The sequence below is a fragment of the Sceloporus occidentalis genome, unplaced genomic scaffold (assembly GCF_023333645.1).
Source record: "Sceloporus occidentalis isolate IW3139 unplaced genomic scaffold, rSceOcc1.0.p SCAF_33, whole genome shotgun sequence".
In the NCBI taxonomy this organism is placed as follows: Eukaryota; Metazoa; Chordata; class Lepidosauria; order Squamata; family Phrynosomatidae; genus Sceloporus; species Sceloporus occidentalis.
This window is the reverse complement of record NW_028317013.1, coordinates 5,311,162-5,331,096: the sequence shown is the minus strand read 5'-3', so window position 1 is coordinate 5,331,096 and position 19,935 is coordinate 5,311,162. Positions and strand designations below refer to the sequence as shown.

General features: G+C 41.5%; 1 protein-coding gene across 1 annotated transcript in view; it reads left to right on the top strand.

Annotated features, from left to right (window-relative positions):
• The window catches only part of LOC149298379 (membrane-associated guanylate kinase, WW and PDZ domain-containing protein 3), a 152,919-nt gene that overhangs the window by 79,203 nt on the left and 53,781 nt on the right, over positions 1-19,935 (top strand). Inside the window, exon 2 of the mRNA XM_089487457.1 lies at positions 16,519-16,635. Coding sequence (XP_089343583.1) covers positions 16,519-16,635 — 117 coding nt within the window. The remainder of the gene's footprint in view (positions 1-16,518; positions 16,636-19,935) is intronic.

Below are 19,935 nucleotides of genomic sequence, written 5' to 3'. Positions count from 1 at the left end.
ATAAAGTAACGCGACTGATTGGTCAGTTCATTGCTGTTGGAGGGGCATCCTTCTCTATGATCGAAGGGGAGCCTTTCAAACAATTGATGGCGGCTGTGGCTCCACAATATACAGTTCCGTCACGTTCCACTTTCAGCAGGAACATTGTCCCCTCATTGTATCGGTCCTGTGTTGCAGCAGTGAAAGAGGAGCTTTCCAAGGCTGCTGGTCAGTGTGTTCATTTCACTACAGATTTGTGGAGTGCACCTAGCGGCCAGCATGCCTTTCTTTCTTTGACAGGACACTGGTGGCAGCCCGGTGTGTCTAAGGAAGCTGCTGCAGCAGGCTACCGATCTTTTCTTCTCCATGCAGAAGTGATGGATGAAAAGCACACTTCCCAAAATATTCTGCATGCAATGAGGAAAATGTTTAGCCTTTGGGTGGGAGCAGAGGCGGGCACCAATGTTGAAGTTGGTTTTGTGGTAACTGACGGAGGTGCCAATATGGTGAAAGCGCTGCGAGATGGTCATATTGTTGGTGTGCGCTGTGCAGCCCACATCATCCATCTTGTAGTGAAGGCAGCAATGTCAGAAGGAACTAATGTGGCAGCAGTAGTTCTGTCCCGCTGCAGAAAGATCGCTGGGCACTTTCACCATAGTGTTAAGGCTAGCCAACTTTTGAGGGAAGAGCAAGAGAGGTCAGGTCTTCCCGTACACTGCCTACGCCAGGATGTCAGTACACGGTGGAACTCCACGTTAGACATGCTGGAGAGGATTTTGGAGCAGCAGAGGGCAATCCATAATCTTGCCTCAGAGCACAATATTGGGATTACCTCTCCATTGAATAGGGAGGATTGGACAGTGATCGCCCAGCTAGTGGCAGTCCTTAAACCATTCAGGGATGCCACAGAAAATTTAAGCTCAAACACTGCCAGTCTGGCCCAGGTAATCCCAGTGTTCTCCCATCTAGGCAGCAAGATGGATGTGTTCCTTGGAAACCGTGAGGCTGTTCAAGGTGGCACTCTACATCCTGACGTAGCAGCCATAGCCAGGAAGCTGAAGGATCTGCTAAAAGTACACCTTCGCAAACGAATGGAAGAGAGTCCCGAAATGATGCTAGCGTGCCTTTGCGATCCAAGAATTAAGGGAAAGCTAGCTTTGAAATTTAATGTTCTCAGTAGCTACCGGGAGCAATTGGTCAACAAGGTGCGTGACTGGCAGCGTAAAATGGGAATGCTGTCCGAGGAGGGAGAGGTGCAGGAGGAGGAAGAGATGATGTGGTCTGCTACTCCTAGCAGCAGCATCAGCAGCAGTGCCACAAGCAGCACAACACAGCTGAGTGGAGCAGCTGCGTTTTGGGAAGAGGCACTTGGGAGTATAGTTGGACCATCTGACAGAGCTAGCAGCAGAAAGGAGAGTAGTGCTGCTGAAATGGTCAAACTTTACCTCTGTGAAGTTCCTTCTGCGCCTAATGTTGATCCTCTTAGCTACTGGGATGAAAAGAAGAGTGTGTGGCCTGCACTCTCATGGGTTGCGCAGCAGCTACTATCATGTCCGCCAACCACTGTTCAAAGTGAGCGCGTGTTTTCTATGACTGGAAACATACTGAGTCCACAGCGCTCACGCATGGCACCTCATCTGATGGAGCAGATTGCCTTTCTTAAATTCAATCTGCCCAATTTGGGTTACCCAGCTCTTAGCTTGGAAAGTTAATTTTTTTTCTCTGTAATGTTTAAGGTAGTTTCTCCCCCTGGTTGCACGTGTTTGTGGTGTGGCAACGTCTGCTACCTCCGCCGGTGTAGCCAATTTACGCTAGGGCCTAGTGTCTGAGTTCTGGAAGTCCGCTCCCAAACGCCAAGGACTGACAGTCTTCGGATGCTTTGCCCTGGGGTGAAACAGGTGAGCGGGTCGTCAATTGCCCACTCATTCACCTTTTTCCGTTTCCAACGCTGCTGTTGGTGGTGGTGCCATTATCTTTTGCCAGTTCGCTTCCTGGCTGAAATCATGCCTCAAATGTCCCTAATGGAGAGGGTAGTTTCTCCCCCTGGTTGCACTTGCTGCGGTGTGGCAATGCCTGCTACCTCCGCCGGTGTAGCCAATTTACGATAGGGCCTAGTGTCTGAGTTCTGGAAGTCTGCTCCTAAACGCCAAGGACTGACAGTCTTTGGATGCTTTGCCCTGGGGTGAAACAGGTGAGCGGGTCGTCAATTGCCCACTCATTCGCCTTTTCCAATGCTGCTGCTGCTGCTGGTGGTGCCAGCGTCTCTTCTCTGCCAGTTCGCTTCCTGGCTAGTGTCATGCCTTAAATGTCCCTAATGGAGAGGGTAGTTTCTCCCCCCTGGCTGCGTCTGTTTGCGGTGTGGCAACGCCTGCTACCTCCGCCGGTGTAGCCAGCTTACGCTAGGGCCTAGTGTCTGAGTTCTGGAAGTCCGCTCCCAAACGCCAAGGACTGACAGTGTTTGGATGCTTTGCCCTGGGGTTAAACAGGTGAGTGGGTCGCCAATTGCCCACTCATTCGCCTTTCCCAATTCTGCTGCTGCTGCTGGTGGTGCCAGCGTCTCTTCAATGCCAGTTCGCTTCCTGGCTAGTGTCATGCCTCAAATGTCCCTAATGGTAAGGGCAGTTTCTCCCCCCTGGTTGCACTTGCTGCGGAGTGGCAACGCCTGCTACCTCCGCCAGTGTAGCCAGCTTACGCTAGGGCCTTGTGTCTGAGTTCTGGAAGTCCGCTCCCAAACGCCAAGGACTGACAGTGTTTGGATGCTTTGCCCTGGGGTGAAACAGGTGAGTGGGTTGCCAATTGCCCACTCATTCGCCTTTCCCAATTCTGCTGCTGCTGCTGGTGGTGCCAGCGTCTCTTCAATGCCAGTTCGCTTCCTGGCTGGTGTCATGCCCAAAATGTCCCTAATGGTGAGGGCAGTTTCTCCCCCCTGGCTGCGTCTGTTTGCGGTGTGGCAACGCCTGCTACCTCCGCCGGAGTGGCCAGCTTACGCTATGGCCTAGTGTCTGAGCTCTGGAAGTCTGCTGCCAAACGTCTAAGACTGACAGTGTTTGGGTGCTTTGCCCTGGGGTGAAACAGGTGAGTGGGTCGCCAATTGCCCACTCATTCGCCTTTCCCATTTTTCACTGCTGCTGCTGGTGGTGGTGGTGCCAGCATCTCTTCCGTGCCAGTTTGCTTCCTGGCTAGAGTCATGCCCAAAATGTCCCTAACGGTAAGGGCAGTTTCTCCCCCCTGGCTGCGTCTGTTTGCGGTGTGGCAACGCCTGCTACCTCCGCCGGAGTGGCCAGCTTACGCTAGGGCCTAGTGTCTGAGCTCTGGAAGTCTGCTGCCAAACGTCTAAGACTGACAGTGTTTGGGTGCTTTGCCCTGGGGTGAAACAGGTGAGTGGGTCGCCAATTGCCCACTCATTCGCCTTTCCCATTTTTCAATGCTGCTGCTGGTGGTGGTGGTTGTGGTGGTGCCAGCATCTCTTCTGTGCCAGTTCGCTTGCTGGCTAGAGTCATGCCCAAAATGTCCCTAATGGTAAGGGCAGTTTCTCCCCCCTGGCTGCGTCTGTTTGCGGTGTGGCAACGCCTGCTACCTCCGCCGGAGTGGCCAGCTTACGCTAGGGCCTTGTGTCTGAGCTCTGGAAGTCCGCTGCCAAACGTCTAGGACTGACAGTGTTTGGATGCTTTGCTCTGGGGTGAAACAGGTGAGTGGGTCGCCAATTGCCCACTCATTCGCCTTTTCCATTTCCATTTCATTATTTTCCTTCTGATACACAACCAACCAACCAAACATAACACACACAATAACACAAATAACACAGTGACATAATTAGGGCTGAAACAACGAATCGATAAAATCGATAATAATCGATAACAGAAATCGTTGTCGACGATTTCCGTTATCGATTAATCGAGTGATCGATTCGTTGTTGGAGCACTCGGCTCCTTTTACTTACCTCCGCGAGCGTTCCCCGCTTCCGCTACACGCGCCTTCTTTTAGTTGCGGTTCGCTCTGTGCGAGTGGCTCCGTTCGCACAGAGCGGTTCGCTCTGTGCGAGTGGCTCCGTTCGCACAGAGCGATTCGCTCTGTGCGAGTGGCTCCGTTCGCACAGAGCGGTTCGCGGGGGTGGGGTTTCAGGGGATGCAGGGCAGAGTGGGGGTGGGGGTGCAGGGCAGAGTTGGAGACTGGGTGCAGGGCAGAGTGTGAGTGTGGGTGCAGAGCAGAGTGGGTGCAGGGTGTGAGTGTGGGGGCAGGGCTGGGTGCAGGGCAGAGTTGGAGACTGGGTGCAGGGGCACAGTGCAAAGTGCCAGGGCTGGGTGCAAAGTGCCAGGGCTGGGTGCAAAGTGCCAGGGCTGGGTGCAAAGTGCCAGGGCTGGGTGCAAAGTGCCAGGGCTGGGTGCAAAGTGCCGGGTGCAAAGTGCCAGGGCTGGGTGCAAAGTGTCAGGGCTGGGTGCAAAGTTCTGGGTGCAAAGTGCCAGGGCTGGGTGCAAAGTGCTGGGTGCAAAGTGCCAGGGCTGGGTGCAAAGTGCCGGGTGCAAAGTGCCAGGGCTGGGTGCAAAGTGCCAGGGCTGGGTGCAAAGTTCTGGGTGCAAAGTGCCAGGGCTGGGTGCAAAGTGCTGGGTGCAAAGTTCTGGGTGCAAAGTGCCAGGGCTGGGGCAAAGTGCCGGGTGCAAAGTGCCGGGTGCAAAGTGCCAGGGGTGGGGCAAAGTGCTGGGTGCAAAGTGCCAGGGCTGGGTGCAAAGTGCCGGGTGCAAAGTGCCGGGTGCAAAGTTTCTTGAACAGTAATAGTCCACCTCTTTTCAGAATGTTTGGGGTTATTTTGTTTCATAAATATTGTGTTTGGGTTTTTGTACTTTGAAAATATTGTTTTTTTATTACATCATAACAAAATACGAATGTTAATGTAAATTTTAAGTTGTTTTTTAACATCCAGTTCATTAAATTATTTTAAATAAACAAAAAATTTGCATATTGTTTTTTTTTATCCGATTAATCGATTAATCGAAAAAATAATCGCCCAACTAATCGATTATTAAAATAATCGTTAGTTGCAGCCCTAGACATAATACATAACACATATAACACACAGTGACAACACACATAACACACATAACACATACACGTACAATGCACAAATCACAAGGACCTTTCCTCTTGTTATTTGTCCTGGCCTTCATTTCTACACTCACTAGCATTAACGCTATAACTCACACTTCATACTATAACATTTTTCCATCCACATACCTGCCAACAGACCCAACTTTTTCAGGGACAGTCCTGCTTTTTTCCAGTCCTGTCCCATCTAATTTAGCTATCTAGGTATGCAAATACACGTTGGTAGTTATAGCTCGGTAGGTAGCACTAGTATAAACATTAAATAAATATAATAAAGTACTAAATAATAAATCTAACTTTAAAATACATTTAAATAAACCCCTTAATTTTTTAAAACCCATTAAAATTAAAATTAAATTATTATTTAGACATAATACATCTTTAACCAAACCAGTGCACTGCTACTAATCTTAAACATAACCGTACATTAACCCTAAGCTATTTTTTAGTTCTTATCCAACATTTTTCCATCCGCATACCTGCCAACACACCTAAGATTTTGGTGGACAGTCCTGCTTTTTTCCAGTCCTGTCCAGTAAAAGTTGGGTTGTTGCAAAGTATGCCATTGTGAATAGGTAGCAAATGTTAGGCATGTATTACAAGTGGTCCAAAATCAATTTAAAAATGTAAAATAATCCCTATTCTTTTATTAAACATCTATGGATGTGTGACTGTGTATGATAAACGGAGGCCAAGTTCCTTGGAGCATTTGTCTCTAGGTCATTTTGTGTACAGTACACCTCAGTACGTGTGTGCAACTCTATTGGTCGTTTCGGCAGGGGGCTGGCCTGCCATCAACGAATGAAGTGCGTTCTGCAATTCACTTGTTGATGCCAGACCAGCCCCCTGCCGAAACGACCAATAGAGTTGCACACACGTTCCTTCACGGCAGCTGCTGCTGCTCCGATGTGTTGTTAACCCCGTATTAACCCCTGCTAGGCAACCGGGAAGGAAAAGAAGATTAAACGAGCACGAAGAATGTCCGCGAATATTCGCCCGAAGAGAAGACAGGCACGGGCGAATATTCGCGGAATACGAAGGTTTTTTTCCCCCCGAAGACGAGCACGAAGACGAACACGAAGAGCCCCCTGGTGCCCAAGTCTAGTCAGGGGTAGTTGACACTTTTCCCTTATTCTATTTTAGTAAAGCAAAGAAAGCGACTGATCTTCACATTTTGTACTGTTATTTATTCACTAACATGGGAATTGGTAGACGAGTTGTGGCTTCTACTTATTAACATCAGAATGCATTGTGAAGGTTTGACTCTAGTGGGCTTTTCTTGTAATTGTGCTCATTTGACCCTTCATAGCATGAAGTTAAATTGGTAATGTGAAAGGCCAGCCAAGCTCTTCTTGCTGGAGAAGTGGAGAAGTCCACTGGGGTTGGTCATTTATAATGCATAATGAAAAACACCCATTTTAGTAAATAACAACCTCTAAGGTTTTTCTATCCTGGTGGTGACCAATTAATATGCAAATGACACTGTACTATGTTGTGCAGCACATCATCGTGAAGTGAGTGTGGTATATGGAAGGAATCTGGCACTCTGCTCTTCTGCTCTTTTCAGGCACACATCATCTATATGAAAATATTTGGTGGCTGCAGTTAGGGCAGGTGTTACACAAGGTGTTGCTGCGTTCTTGATCACGATGTACTTTGAAAGAGAGACAGAGATCAGTTGCTTTAATCTTGTTCTTTGATATGCATGTATTCAATTTTTAATTAAATGCAAACGTTTTTGTGTTTCGGAAAAAGGATTTTCATGTTCTAGGTTATGCTAGCATACGCTAAATCTCCACGGTTTTCCGCCTTTCCTAATTGTCTTTCCGCTGCTAGATATCTTGGCTTACAAAATCTATGGACCTTCCAGTTTTAGCTAGGTTTAAGGTGTTGGTTTAATTAAATAGGGTGGAAATCTTCATACAATAAGAACACTGTATTGAATTGTTTTTTGTCGTCATTGACTTGGAATGTTTAGTTGGCACTAACGTAACACCTTGTAATCACACATTATTGACAATAGCTGATAACTCTCTGGGAGTTATTGGCATACCTAGGAACTCTCTGGGTTTTGCCAGGAGACAACGGATGAAGCGCTGCTTCTCCAGGTCAGCACAAAGAAACTCAGCCATGGAAGCGTCGTTGCGGCACACCTCGCTACCCACCCAAGCCAACATCAGCGCCACTGGCCACCCACATCCTGCAAAAGGAGGTTTCCGAGTAGCTGGAGCCTGAATGAATATGTACTATTATATGAAAATATTATGCTCATTGGTAGCTTTCAGAGTGTTATCTAACAGATAAATCTTTAAAATACAGGGATCGTAGACAGCCAAGTTGAGGGTAAAAAAAAAAAAAAGAGTTGCAAGCGTGTAACATATACACCTGATCTACATAGTCACGTCTGTAACGCTCAAAAGGAATTCACTTTGTGCCAAAAAATGGGACCTTAGGAAGGTTAACTGGATTTGGCACGTGTAAAGAAACCAGTACACAACCAGCAAATACTATTTAAAAACACCTACCTAAGCAAAAGTATTAGGAATTTTGCCACATATATTGCTTTGCCGCCACTACATCAAAGTACCACACTTTTGGTGAGTCCTCCTATCTAATGGGACATGGCTTTATTGCTTACCAAGGAGCTGAATCACGTAGCTGTCCAGAGAGGACTTTAAATTGCAGGTGAGTCTCAGTGGATTTAAAGGCTGCTCAGTCCCACTGATTCAGTGGTACTCTGCTGATACGGTGTTCAGATACCATCAAGGGTCAGACTAGCTCAGCCAAGAATGGACTGCACTTAAGTAGCCTGCCCTCCAGTGAATCCCTCCTTAAGAGTCTCATGTTTTAGCTAACTGGTGCCATTATCCAGGAAAACAAATCTCCATGAGCATATCAGACATGTTCCGTCTGCTTAAAGAAGGGATGTGTTGACCTATATATGTTGAGGCCTTTCACAAAGAGGTCCTGCAGTCTCCTGTTTAGGTAAAGAACCCCTTCAGGGTGCTCTAAAAGCCATATTGGAATTGTACAAACTGTAAAAGGTATTCTTTGTATTATAAGACACAGTTCATTTTAAATGCTTTGGGATAAATACGCATTTGGAGACCTTTCAATAAAGACTAACCCTCACAGGTCCTTCCACCACAGAACTAGGATTTATTATAGAAAATTCCAGAATTTGATGGATGAGCAGAGGTTTGCAGAAAAATATGCTGCCAGTCATTAGAACGCCCAAATGTGCACTGTAGAACGCATTTGATGAATTGCTCGGATTCAAATGACGGCAGCCAGTCAAGTCAATATTCTCAAGTGACTACAAACTGTTATTAGTAACCATGGAAGAGTTTCCAATAACTCAGTAACAGATGATTGATTGGGTGTGTCGGTACAGTAATTTGAGTTATTTGAAGAGGAAAAAATACCTTCTTACTAGAAACAAGCCAACTAATCTTGAGAAACGAGAATTCCAAAGTATTACCTATACATTTTAGCCATTATTAAACTAAATAGTTTTTTTAATGCATAGCTGAAGTTTGAGCTTGACCTCTACATATAAATCCTGTATTCCCTGTAATGTTCGATTGCTGCAGAGAGTTTTGGAGGTTATGACAATGCCTTTCAGATAAACAGTGCAGTGGTGCAAAGTTTATAACGAGATCTTAGCAGCAGCCTAAAAACCAATGGAATATGCTCCCTGATTTGGGCTATTCCTTTGGGGGCTATGACGAAAAAGCCACTTTTTAAATTTCATGATTCCAGAATCATATTTTTTCATGTAAACTGTAAATGCAAAAAAGGTGTTGCTAAACCTTGGTGTTAGTTTCCAATTAGTTATCTGTTCTGAAAAAGGGGAAAGAAAAAAAAACGGTAATTTGGGAATGCATATTCTGCTTTTAATATATATATATATATTGTTTAGTGTACTGAAAATGACAAATCTGAAGGATTATTTGCACTTTTAATACATTTGGGACTATTTTGCATATTCGTCTGTCGGGCAGCACAAACTGGAATTAATATGTAGCATAGAGCCGTTGTCCTGCATGGATAATAGTGGATACGGGTGAATACTTGGAGCTTTAATTATGTCCCCAGAGCTCTGGCTGTGCTTTGCTCTGCTCTGCGCAGTGCCTTGTTTCCTTCTTAATGGCATATCTACTAGTCCTGCATCAATTTTCTGGCTTCACTCAGACCGGTGAGGGAGCGAATACTTTCCTTTCTTACCTGGCATAACATATATAAATGTATAGTTTGAGTCCATGTATTTGAAGGGTTGAGATGTAAATTTAAAGGCAAAAGAGCTATCATATGCATTGTAGTGCCCATGATGGCTGGAGTGTCCCTTTAACTTATTCACTGTATGATGTGGCGTTGTCATCACTTACAGAAAGGAGTGTTATTTCACAGGATTTTTTTTTCCAAATTTTAATGTAAAAATGGCCTGTGAACTGTCAGAATATGTTTTACATGACCACAACAGGTCATTAATTAAAAGGGTCAGCATGCTGGCATGCAGGAAAAAAGCGTGATCTACGTTACCATGCAAGGATCAGGGATTGTGATTTTTCCAGTGACCCCAGCATCCCTCTCGTTAAAAAAAAAAAATAACATAAAATAAAACCATAACAGAGACTGTTAACAAACTTCCAGGATTATTGGCACTGATGCACAACATAAAGCCTGTGGTAAGACTGTGATTAGTGATTATGTAGCGAAACAGAAGAGCATGGATTACATTATAATTACGTTTTCTATTACATTATAAGGTGATTCTGTAGGATGCTGTAGGATGCTCACATTAGGCTGACTTTAACTCTTTGAGTGTCAAAAAAGTATCCTGAAGAGTTTCCCGACAATTAAAACAGCCAACAAAGGGACACTTTTTGGTTTGCAGCATGGCTGGCATAAGGGCTTTACGAAGATGTTTATGTGACATTGTGGCCTTACTGAGAGGGTGGTAGATAAGTGGGACAGAAGTAAGAGAGGAAATTAGAACTGGCATGGGATAGGCATAAAGCTATCCTGAATCCTGGTTCTGTTTATATGTATATCCTTAGAAACCTCCATATTGTGAAGGGTGGTTTAGAGGATCAAAGCTGGCCAAAATGTCGACCTATTGGTTTACTTCCCAGTCTTTTAGAGTTCAGCTTTGCTTCTCTTTTTCAGAGAGGCAGCCATCTTTTCTTTTTTCTTTCGGGTGTTCAACGGCCTCAACATTGTAATCTTGCAAGGAGGGCTCTCTCCCCTTGATGTATCTAGTCTTGTCATACCCCTTGAATATATGTATTGTATGAAGCGTTGCATAAATTGTTGGCGCTATATAAGTAAAAGAATAATGTTTTATCTCCCATTTATGATTACCTTTCAGTCACATAGCGCCAACAATTTCTCCAGCTCTTAAACTATTGCATGGGATACACGCTGACACGTGAGGTAAAAAGGGACTGCTTCCTATGAGCTTACAGTCAATGCAAAGCTTATCTTTGCGATAGTTTTACAAACGATGCATACATCCTCTGTATGTGTTTAATGTAAATGCTGATCAAAGCAAACTGCTTTAAGGAGGGGAAGCAATTCAGGAAGCCATTGTTTTATATGCAAATGCAAGTCATCGTAGGAAAATATTATTGTTTGTAATTGGAGGAAATGTCATGTTTAAACCATGGCATAAGTTAAATTGTCCCGGGGGGGGGGGGTTGTATTTGCTGGATGTTTTACTTCAAAATAAGTAAAAAGTAATTCCAAACTTTGTAAACCTTTTTTTTTTTTTTATCCTGTTGTATTTACATCTGGGAGATTAAGGAAGCACAATATGTATTTTGTTAGGCTGCCAAGGTGCATTGGCTGTGTTCAATGCTGAATCCTAATTAACATGACAATAAATTGCCACACTGCTTATGCTTGCTATTCGTGTCTAATAGTATACAACTATGTTTAACCCCTTCGTGGCCACGCGACTGAGCAGAAGGTAGGCGAATTCGGAACTTATATACAGGTTATGTCGAGACAGCACTACGGTCAACTCTGGTGAGGTAAAACAACTCTGTTTTATATCGCAAACTAAAGCCATTTTAGACAAACGTATATAATTATGCAGTTCAATTTAAGTGAGAATTATTTAGAATTATATTTGAATAATTTATCGGAAACAAATTAAATCTTCCTTCTAATCTTGGTGAAGATGTAAACTTAATGCAGTTTATGTTCACTGACTAATTTTGCGGTGCTGGTTTGTTAAAAATCTGGTTGTGGTTATATATTTTTCTTTTTATTTAACTTTTGTTTTCCTTTTTTGCAATAATAGTTGCTTAAACAATAATAATAATTAAAAAAAATCTTATTGTACAATAAGGTTCTTCACAATCATTGCTTTGTGACACTCCTGTCATATATCATTAGCAAAACTGTCATTTCAGCAGATCCACAGTGGCCCTCCGGCCCACAGATAGCCAGGACATTGTATTACCATTTCATCCATCTGACAGAACGGCACAAAGCTATCTATTGTGCGCCTGTCATTTTCCCAGAAAGCACATTAAACAGGGTTCAGTGAGTCCTGCAAATTGAAGTTATGTATTTTATCAAAACGGCCGCATCTTCAAGAAGAATGGGATTTTCCCTCATTAACTTTTCCAAGCCGATAAAGACAGAACAGACGGATCATATATACAAAGACAGAATTATGTTATGTGGAAGCAAAAGCATTCATGTTAAGGACTAGCTACTGTAGATAACTAGTGCTTGTATTGGAGCAGACTGTTGGAGGAAACATTTGTGGCCAGGTTATTGCTTTCATAGACTTATTATTATTGATCCTTAGCAAGCCTAGGGTGGTACAGACCCTGGGAAAGTAATAATGAGTAAGACCCACTTTATCATCCATACAAAGCCCTTGCATCATAATTGCCTTACGATAGCGCTATAAATTAAGGGATATTTACCCAGTAGGTCATTGAGCTGCCACAGGATACTCCAGAAATGCATTGAATGGACCATCGCTCAAGAGCTCATTCGTACAGATTTATAAGTAGGGGGTTGCAGAAAGTAATTAGCTGTGTGTGTGTACAAATAACTGAACCTACACATTGATTTTAACTACTAATCCATTTAAATGATCTAGCTGGAGCATGATTGTGTGACTATTGTGGATATCCAAAATAGAGTAGCAAGTTCCCAAGGGGATTAACATCGCTACTTTGGTGATCTAGATTACCATGTCCGACACATAGGTTTATGGCTTTCTCTTTAAACATAAAAACAGACATTGTCCTATCAGTCCAAGAGGAGATGGCAAGAAGTAAAAATGGGCAGACGAGATAGGACTAATGGTTCACGTCTGCCGTCGAATTGTATGTTTCTGTGTATACCTTACAGACGACCACGTTTTCCTAGGCAGAAAAAGTTGGCCCTATACGGAGTTTGACCAGTTCCACTAGGGTGTGAATGATTTCCCATTTATGACCTTTGGGTAAAAAAAAAAAGTTAGAATAAAATAAATATATGTCCTGTGTTTATACAGTAAAGGTTTCGACTGGCAGTTAACTAATGCAACTGTGATTGCCCAACAGACCTATTGGGAGGGAATATATTGCAGGCAGTTGTGTGTATAAATAAAAAAAGGCTAGGGTGTGTACGCAAACAATTATGAGTGTGTGTTAAATTTATATCTTGCTTTTAGCATTTCGTAACATCACTGACTCGGTGAAAAGCAAAATAATGTCTGCCTTTAAATTGTCGTTTCAAATATCTTGACTTCTTTGACATGTGATTTTAATTATGCCATCTTAATGTAGTCAATACAATTTTTTACATCCAATTTTGTGCGGTCATAATCTGTTTACTTGGACCGGCTCAATTTGAAACCGTTTACCGTACTTAACATACACAAAGGAATCATTTTAGAACGTTCTTTAAGGATGATTGAATTCTTATATAGAAGCCAATTTGTTTCACATGTTGTTTTTCTCGTTTTTTCCTCTTCTTCTTGAGTAGTCTACCTAATAACAGTTTAAAGACATAACCCCAGATGCCTCTGGTCTTCCAGAGAGTTTGGATGTGAAACACTCTGCAGGAAACCTAAACCCTGCCAGTTTGGCACGATCACCTTATTTGAAGGCAAGAGGGTTCAAGTAGCTTTTTTATTATTATTTTTATTGACTTGTTTAATAGAGCAAACTTGTTTTCACCAGTCTCTAAAAAAACAAAACAAAAAGAAAAATAACTTTACATGGTGGTCTCTATAAAATGCTAAGATTTGGAAACATACTATACGTAGTGGGATTTTTTATTTTTTTTTAATCTCCCGGGATAGATGGGCTTTATAGATATACTTTAATCATCAAACAAATGCTTGGCTCAGTAGCATTTGTTATTGTCATGGGGACATCAACATTTTTAAGACATCATCTATTTTTTGCTGTATTAGGCTCTTGGCATAAATCTGTTTATTTTGCAAGCAGCTAAACATGTCAGCTGAAATGAATACAAACAGCAAAACTAGGATGAGATGAAAAGGCCCAGCTTTGGTATAAAAGTGGACATGCCACCTGAAAAAGAACATTTCGAAAGTGCTAGCGTACTGCCATTTTATTATTTTCTCGTCAAAGTTTAGTCACATGGATGAAACACAGGAAATTGAATAACCTGTTCAGTTTTTTTTTGTTATGCGAACAACCTATCAGCACTTGCTTTTGTGTCACATGACACTTTAGTATTGCCTGCAAAATGATGAACTAAGTTTATGGCTAGGGTTTGGTTATTGAACAGTACTGCGAAAGATGTTATTAAAGGGATACTTCAGTGTCCTGGACAGCCTTGTAAACACAGAATACACTTTAAAGTACTCAATATGCATTCACTACTAAACCCATTAGCTTTAAAAGAAGTTGCAGCTCCAGAGCAATGCCTCTCATGTGGTCTGACAGCTGCCACTTACTGGCTGCTTGAAATCAATGAGAATGCCCCCCCAAAAGCTTGCTGAGCCAGCAGTAGGTATCGCTGGCGTTAAGGGATGGGCAAAGGGGCAATAATAAAGTGCATGTGATAGCTGGAGTGTCTCTTTAATCCAGCATTTAATTTAAAAAAATGAATAAATTAAGCCGTTGATGAAGGAAACTTTCTTTACCAGAAGAACTTAAAAGGATCTTATGTGCTGTTTATACCTCTAGCTGGTTGTGGAATCATCTAATCATCTAATATTTGAGTATGACCATATATGAAAGTTTTGTTGTGAAAAAGGAATTCTGGGCACATCTTAAAAAGGTCCTCCTCTTTCCTGTTGTTTTTTGGGGGGGTTTTTTTGCACGTCTTGTAAATGTTTTATTCGTTTTGCTTCCATGGTTTTCCCAGTTTCAATATACACTGATTTCAGGCTCTGGTAATTCTTTAATCCAAAATAAATGTCCCACAAACAGTCCTTAAGCCTTAAGACCCCTTGTGTTTCAACGTAACCAAGTGTTTTTTCATCAAGTCAATAAAATGCACCTACTGTAATCAACGTCTTTATAAAATCCCAGACTAAACATTTTATTTGATTGAATATCATCTTAAAAAAATGGATATAGAAAAATAATAAGTCCGTTTTCTGTTGGACGTAGTCCAGCCTCACACTGTTCCTGCCTTTAGACAGAGAATCCAAGCCCCGCAGGAGTGAGTAACACAGGGCGATCTTTACGCTCTTTCCAGAGCCTGATTAATAGTTGCCCTAAAAACCACAGCAATGATTCAACCATCAGAAATGTTGTCAAATGTTCATTTCCTGACGTGAGCTGACAAATAATGCCAGTGGGGAGAGAGACATTCCAGAAATAGGTCCTGGGAACAATGCCGTGGCTCAGCAGTATTCACGAGAAACCTTTCTGGGCTCTGCTTGCCACAATAGGAAGGTCTCATACAAAGTCTGTGAATAGTCTGTGAAAGAGAGCAATGGGTAAAAGGGGGGGCCTGGAAAATGGCTAAATCATCTAAAAATCAGCGACTCGCAGCCCTGCTGCTTTCTGTGCCACTAGATAGAGCCTGGCAGTTCTGCACTTGCTTAAATCACACAGGGCAGCTGATTTGCTTTGGGGTGAATAGAGCTGGGAACGTGCTTCTCCTCGCAGCGTCCCTGATGGTGAATGAAAAGTAGCCTTTCGGAGCTGCAGAGGCTCTGTCAACTTTCCAAAATCTATGTTTTATGTCTCAGTACACCTAACCTAAATGCAATTTGTGTGTATTCACTCACAACGGTGGCTGGCGGTCGGCGTCTGTCTCTGTGGAGACTGCACCAAGATGGTGCATAGGCACCCAACTCTTTTGTGCAGTCTTCGTTCGATCCCAATACTGTGGTGTTCCAGGAACATACTCGTTTTTAAATGCAAAACTGTAAATAATTAACATCCTCAGTAGTGCTTTTATGTTAATAGCATTGCAGTAAACTCACATTCAGAAACTGCAATGTATCCATTTCAGTGTGCTCTCGCACGAGATAAAACGGTTTTTCCAGTCAACTAAGGCCAAATATTTAAGTCAAGGTTGTGGTCATTTGGCAAATCATGGTACATTTTTATATGTTGTATATGAAATGACAAGTATGCATAAATGTATTTACACTTGTAACTTTACATATAAGTCAGTGGGCATGTAGAATATGTTCAGACTTAAAGACAACAGTTTACGAAATACCGGATCCTTCCTATGCTCCCATAGCATTTCTGGGAGGTTTAAATGCCACATTATTTCATAAGTTCATGAGCCACGAGGTTTGACTTCCATCCATGGCCGAAAGTTGCCCATCAGCATTCTTTGTTTATATGTTCTTAGGTTTAGTGGGCAGTAGATAATTCTATATATAATTATCTCCACACAAATATATTAAAGAAGTTATAATATTTTGGTCGGTCTCACCGTTATCTTTGGTAGAAAATATCATGGATCCACAATTTTCCTTGTTCTGCTAAAACACCGATTACTAGTTGCTTAGATCATATTTGTCCTAAGGTACTTTTATGCATACTTTTCATTTCAGACAAAAAAAAACTATTTTTAAGAAATGTGATGATAATCCTGTTAACCTGATAAACAAAGGTGTCATTCCAAGATATTATCAACTTCAATTATCTGAAACCGGTATCACCAAGCAGTGATACTAAGATGTGTGCACTGGTACATTATTTGCTCAGACATTTTGATCAGTCTCCCGTAACTTATTTTGATCAGAATGTATCAATCTGTTTCTCGAACAAGCATAACCACTGAATCCAATGTATTTCTTCAGTGACTCTAACTTGTGTGTCAGTCAATCTTGGAATATTAAGACTATTGAATACCTGTCGGCTTACTGCCTTGGTGGTGCGTAGGTAAACCTCTTATTTGTTTCAATATTGCTATAGCCCCATTTATAACTATACAAGTTCAATTTGTTGTGGTGTGAACACTTTTTTTTCTTCATCGTTACAGGTAAAGTTATCAATAAGGATCTGCGTCACTACTTGAGTCTGCAATTCCAGAAGGGATCCATAGACCACAAGCTGCAGCAAGTGATCCGAGATAACCTTTACCTGCGAACAATACCGTGTAAGTGTTCATTTTGTGCACACTTTGCTAAGCTCTTTTATGTTGTGGTGTTTGTTGTCTGTAATATAATGCTGCACAAAGTTTCTCCAACCAATGTACCAACCTTGTTTCCGAACTATAAATGCTTTTCTACCCAAAGCTTTGAACGGTTGAAGTGAGATAGATATTGAAGTGGCCACCTCCTTGTATACACACACAAAGACACCTCCTAAGATGGATCTGTCACTTTTCACTAATCATACATTTTACAGTTGCATGCACTGTATAAACTTATGTAAATGATGTTTACTTTAAATCCGCAATACGTTATTTGTTTGACACTTAATAAATATGCCATGGGAGAAGCCATCTTAACTTGTGGTTCTTGCTAGTTATCACTCCCCTATTGTTAAGTTGCTGATTGTTTGTGATTGGTATAGACAGCGCTGTCCTAGTGGGGTTTTCCTATGCCTGTTATAATACATATTATTGAGTATATGGTATTTATAGTTGCACCTCAGCTGTATCTCAACTTAGTTGCCAGTTAGGTCATTTGTACCAGGTGGAGCCTGCAGCAGTACCCTGGTGTCCATATCTCTACATGGACCTGTGCAGCTGGAACACGAGCAGAAAAATATCCCCCACACACAGATTAGTGTCCTTAGATGCTCTGACACGCACTCACTCTAATATAATACACTGACACCCACACCCTAAAATTCACTCAATGACTCTAAGACCATACACGTACAAACTCTCTCCCTCTCTCCCTTCACCAAGCCTAGGCTCGCCCTTGACCCTCTAGCAAAAGACACTGACACACACCATTCATGCCAACACCATACACTAACATGCATGCACTCTTACACCATATGATGACCTACACACACATTAACGCACATAAAACAGAGTAACACCCACACGCTAACAGCATACACTAACACACACTGCAGAATCCCTCATGCATTTGCTAAATACATATGCATATATTTTGCATATGATGGCTGGAGTGTCCCTTTCATTTATAACAAAAACTTTGTCCCCTTTTAAAGTAATTATGTGTGTGTGTGTGTGTATATATGTATGTGTGCATGTGTGTGTGTATATATATATATATATATATATATATATATATATATATATATATATATATATATATATATATATATATATACACACACACACACATGTAATAATGTGTGCACCTTAAAATAAACACACTTTGCTCAGCCTCTTACTCCAAAATGTAATCTGGAAATCAGTACAAGTGTGAATGACATTTCCTGATTACCTTTAATGTTCGTTCCTCTTCAACGGTGCTTAAACTGATTTTCGCACACTGGGTTAGTACATGATCAGATTCTTCAAGCAGTGACACATTTCATGATGTTTTTGAATTACTCATTTCCATAAGTATAATGGCCATTGCTCCCCCTATGTAATGTTTCACGATGTAGCTCATAAAACGAATCTGTCTTTCTGGAGAGGACTCTCACCCAAAGCTGTTTCCGTCATGGTTAAAAGGGCAAGGTCTTGAGGTGTGGTAGGTTTTGTACTTTGGGAATATGTCCAAGTACTGTTGCACAGTGTTGTTTTAAGAAAGTAAGAGGATATTTTATACTACCACTGTTAAAAGAAAACTTTCCTACCTCTCAATCTAGCTTGTGGCCTTGACATTGTAAGAAACCAAGATTTAAAACAGACATTAATATTTTTATTATTAATATTATTAACAACAGCATAAGATTAGGGTCATCCTATTGTACAGCGCTGTGGAATCCAATGGCGCTATATAAAGCAATGAATAATAATAACATAAATGCCGTCATAGCTTGCAAACAGACCCCCTTATGTATTTCGTTCCACCTGTTAATTGCTGTTGTAAAGCGCCGCGTAAGCCGTGGTTGATATATAAGACTTCTTGTGGATGTGTTTGGCGGTTTCACAGAAAAATACTTGTGTACCCTGCCTCATTTTAAAGAATATTTGTTCTAACCAAAGTTTTGAATGATGAAATTGGTAAATACTCTAAAAACAAACTGCAAACATTAGGAAATGGTATAAAGTAAAAAATATTGATTAAACTATTCCATTAGTCTATATAAAAAAAAATACATCGAAGCGTTGAAGAATTTCTGTATGCGCTGTATCTTTGTATTCAGAGCCCTCTAGCACACTGTTGGTTAGAGTGGGACTGGCAGTTTTTCAAAATAGCTAAAAATAAATAAATTCACTACGTAAGATTTATGCAGACAGCTTAAAATGATAAAATAAAAAAGGACAACTACATCTTTTATATACAAAATGATAAGATCTGCCTTAGGGATCAATAAAGAGAATACAATGGTGTAGGAAGAAAAGATTAAGTGGCTGATGCTGTGGAAGAGGATTTTACTGCAACCCTGCATGTGTTCAAATGTGCCCAATTCTACCGCAATCCAGAAAATCCTATCGCTGTTTTTGTATATTGTCTCCTGAAACATCTATTAAAACAATACAAGCTGTAAAATGTAGTATGCATTTCATGTGCACCGATAGAAAATAATACCATATATACACTAAAGAAATTAAAATATGGCTAGGGGTTTGTCACTGTTGTGATTTCATTAAGAAAGATTGCAATGGTGCTTTTTAAAGGGGCTACTGATAAGAGACCCTTAAAGCTGCTTATAATATTTGAAGAGAGTCATGGTTTTGAATTCACATTTTTACATCTCTTCCCATTATTTATTTATTTTTACAGTCCAAGCTGTTTTCAGTGAAATGCTGGGGATGATAGCTACCCTAGAGTCTGTTTGCTTTTTCTTCTTGTGCCATTGGTACAGCCACCTGTTAGACTGCCCCAATAAATGTATGCATTGTACAGGGAGGCTGAAGGGCTACATCGTATTCTTTAATTAAAAATGTTTAAAATGACATAACTTTTTTTAACAAAACAAGTTTGAGATGGACAGCAGTTTCATAGCCTCTCAGGTTTTATCTCTCTTGTGTCATTACAGAGGAAAAATCTCCATCAACATATGAGTCTGATTTTGCCCCAAGGACAATCCAGAACTGAAATGCAATGATATAATACGTAGGATAGTTAAATGGATACTTAATGGGTTTTTTGCCTTTGTCACCAATACTAAGATAGATTTTACAGCTTGACTGCATTGCAGTCAAATGTCTCCCCGTTGATTATATTGCAAGGTTGTTTCAATCAATAACATGTTGTATGAAGCACAGTATACCAACCTTATACACTTTTGTGTGTATATATATACGCAGTGGATATAAAAAGTCTACACACCAGGTTCTGGTGATGTTAAAGAATGAGAC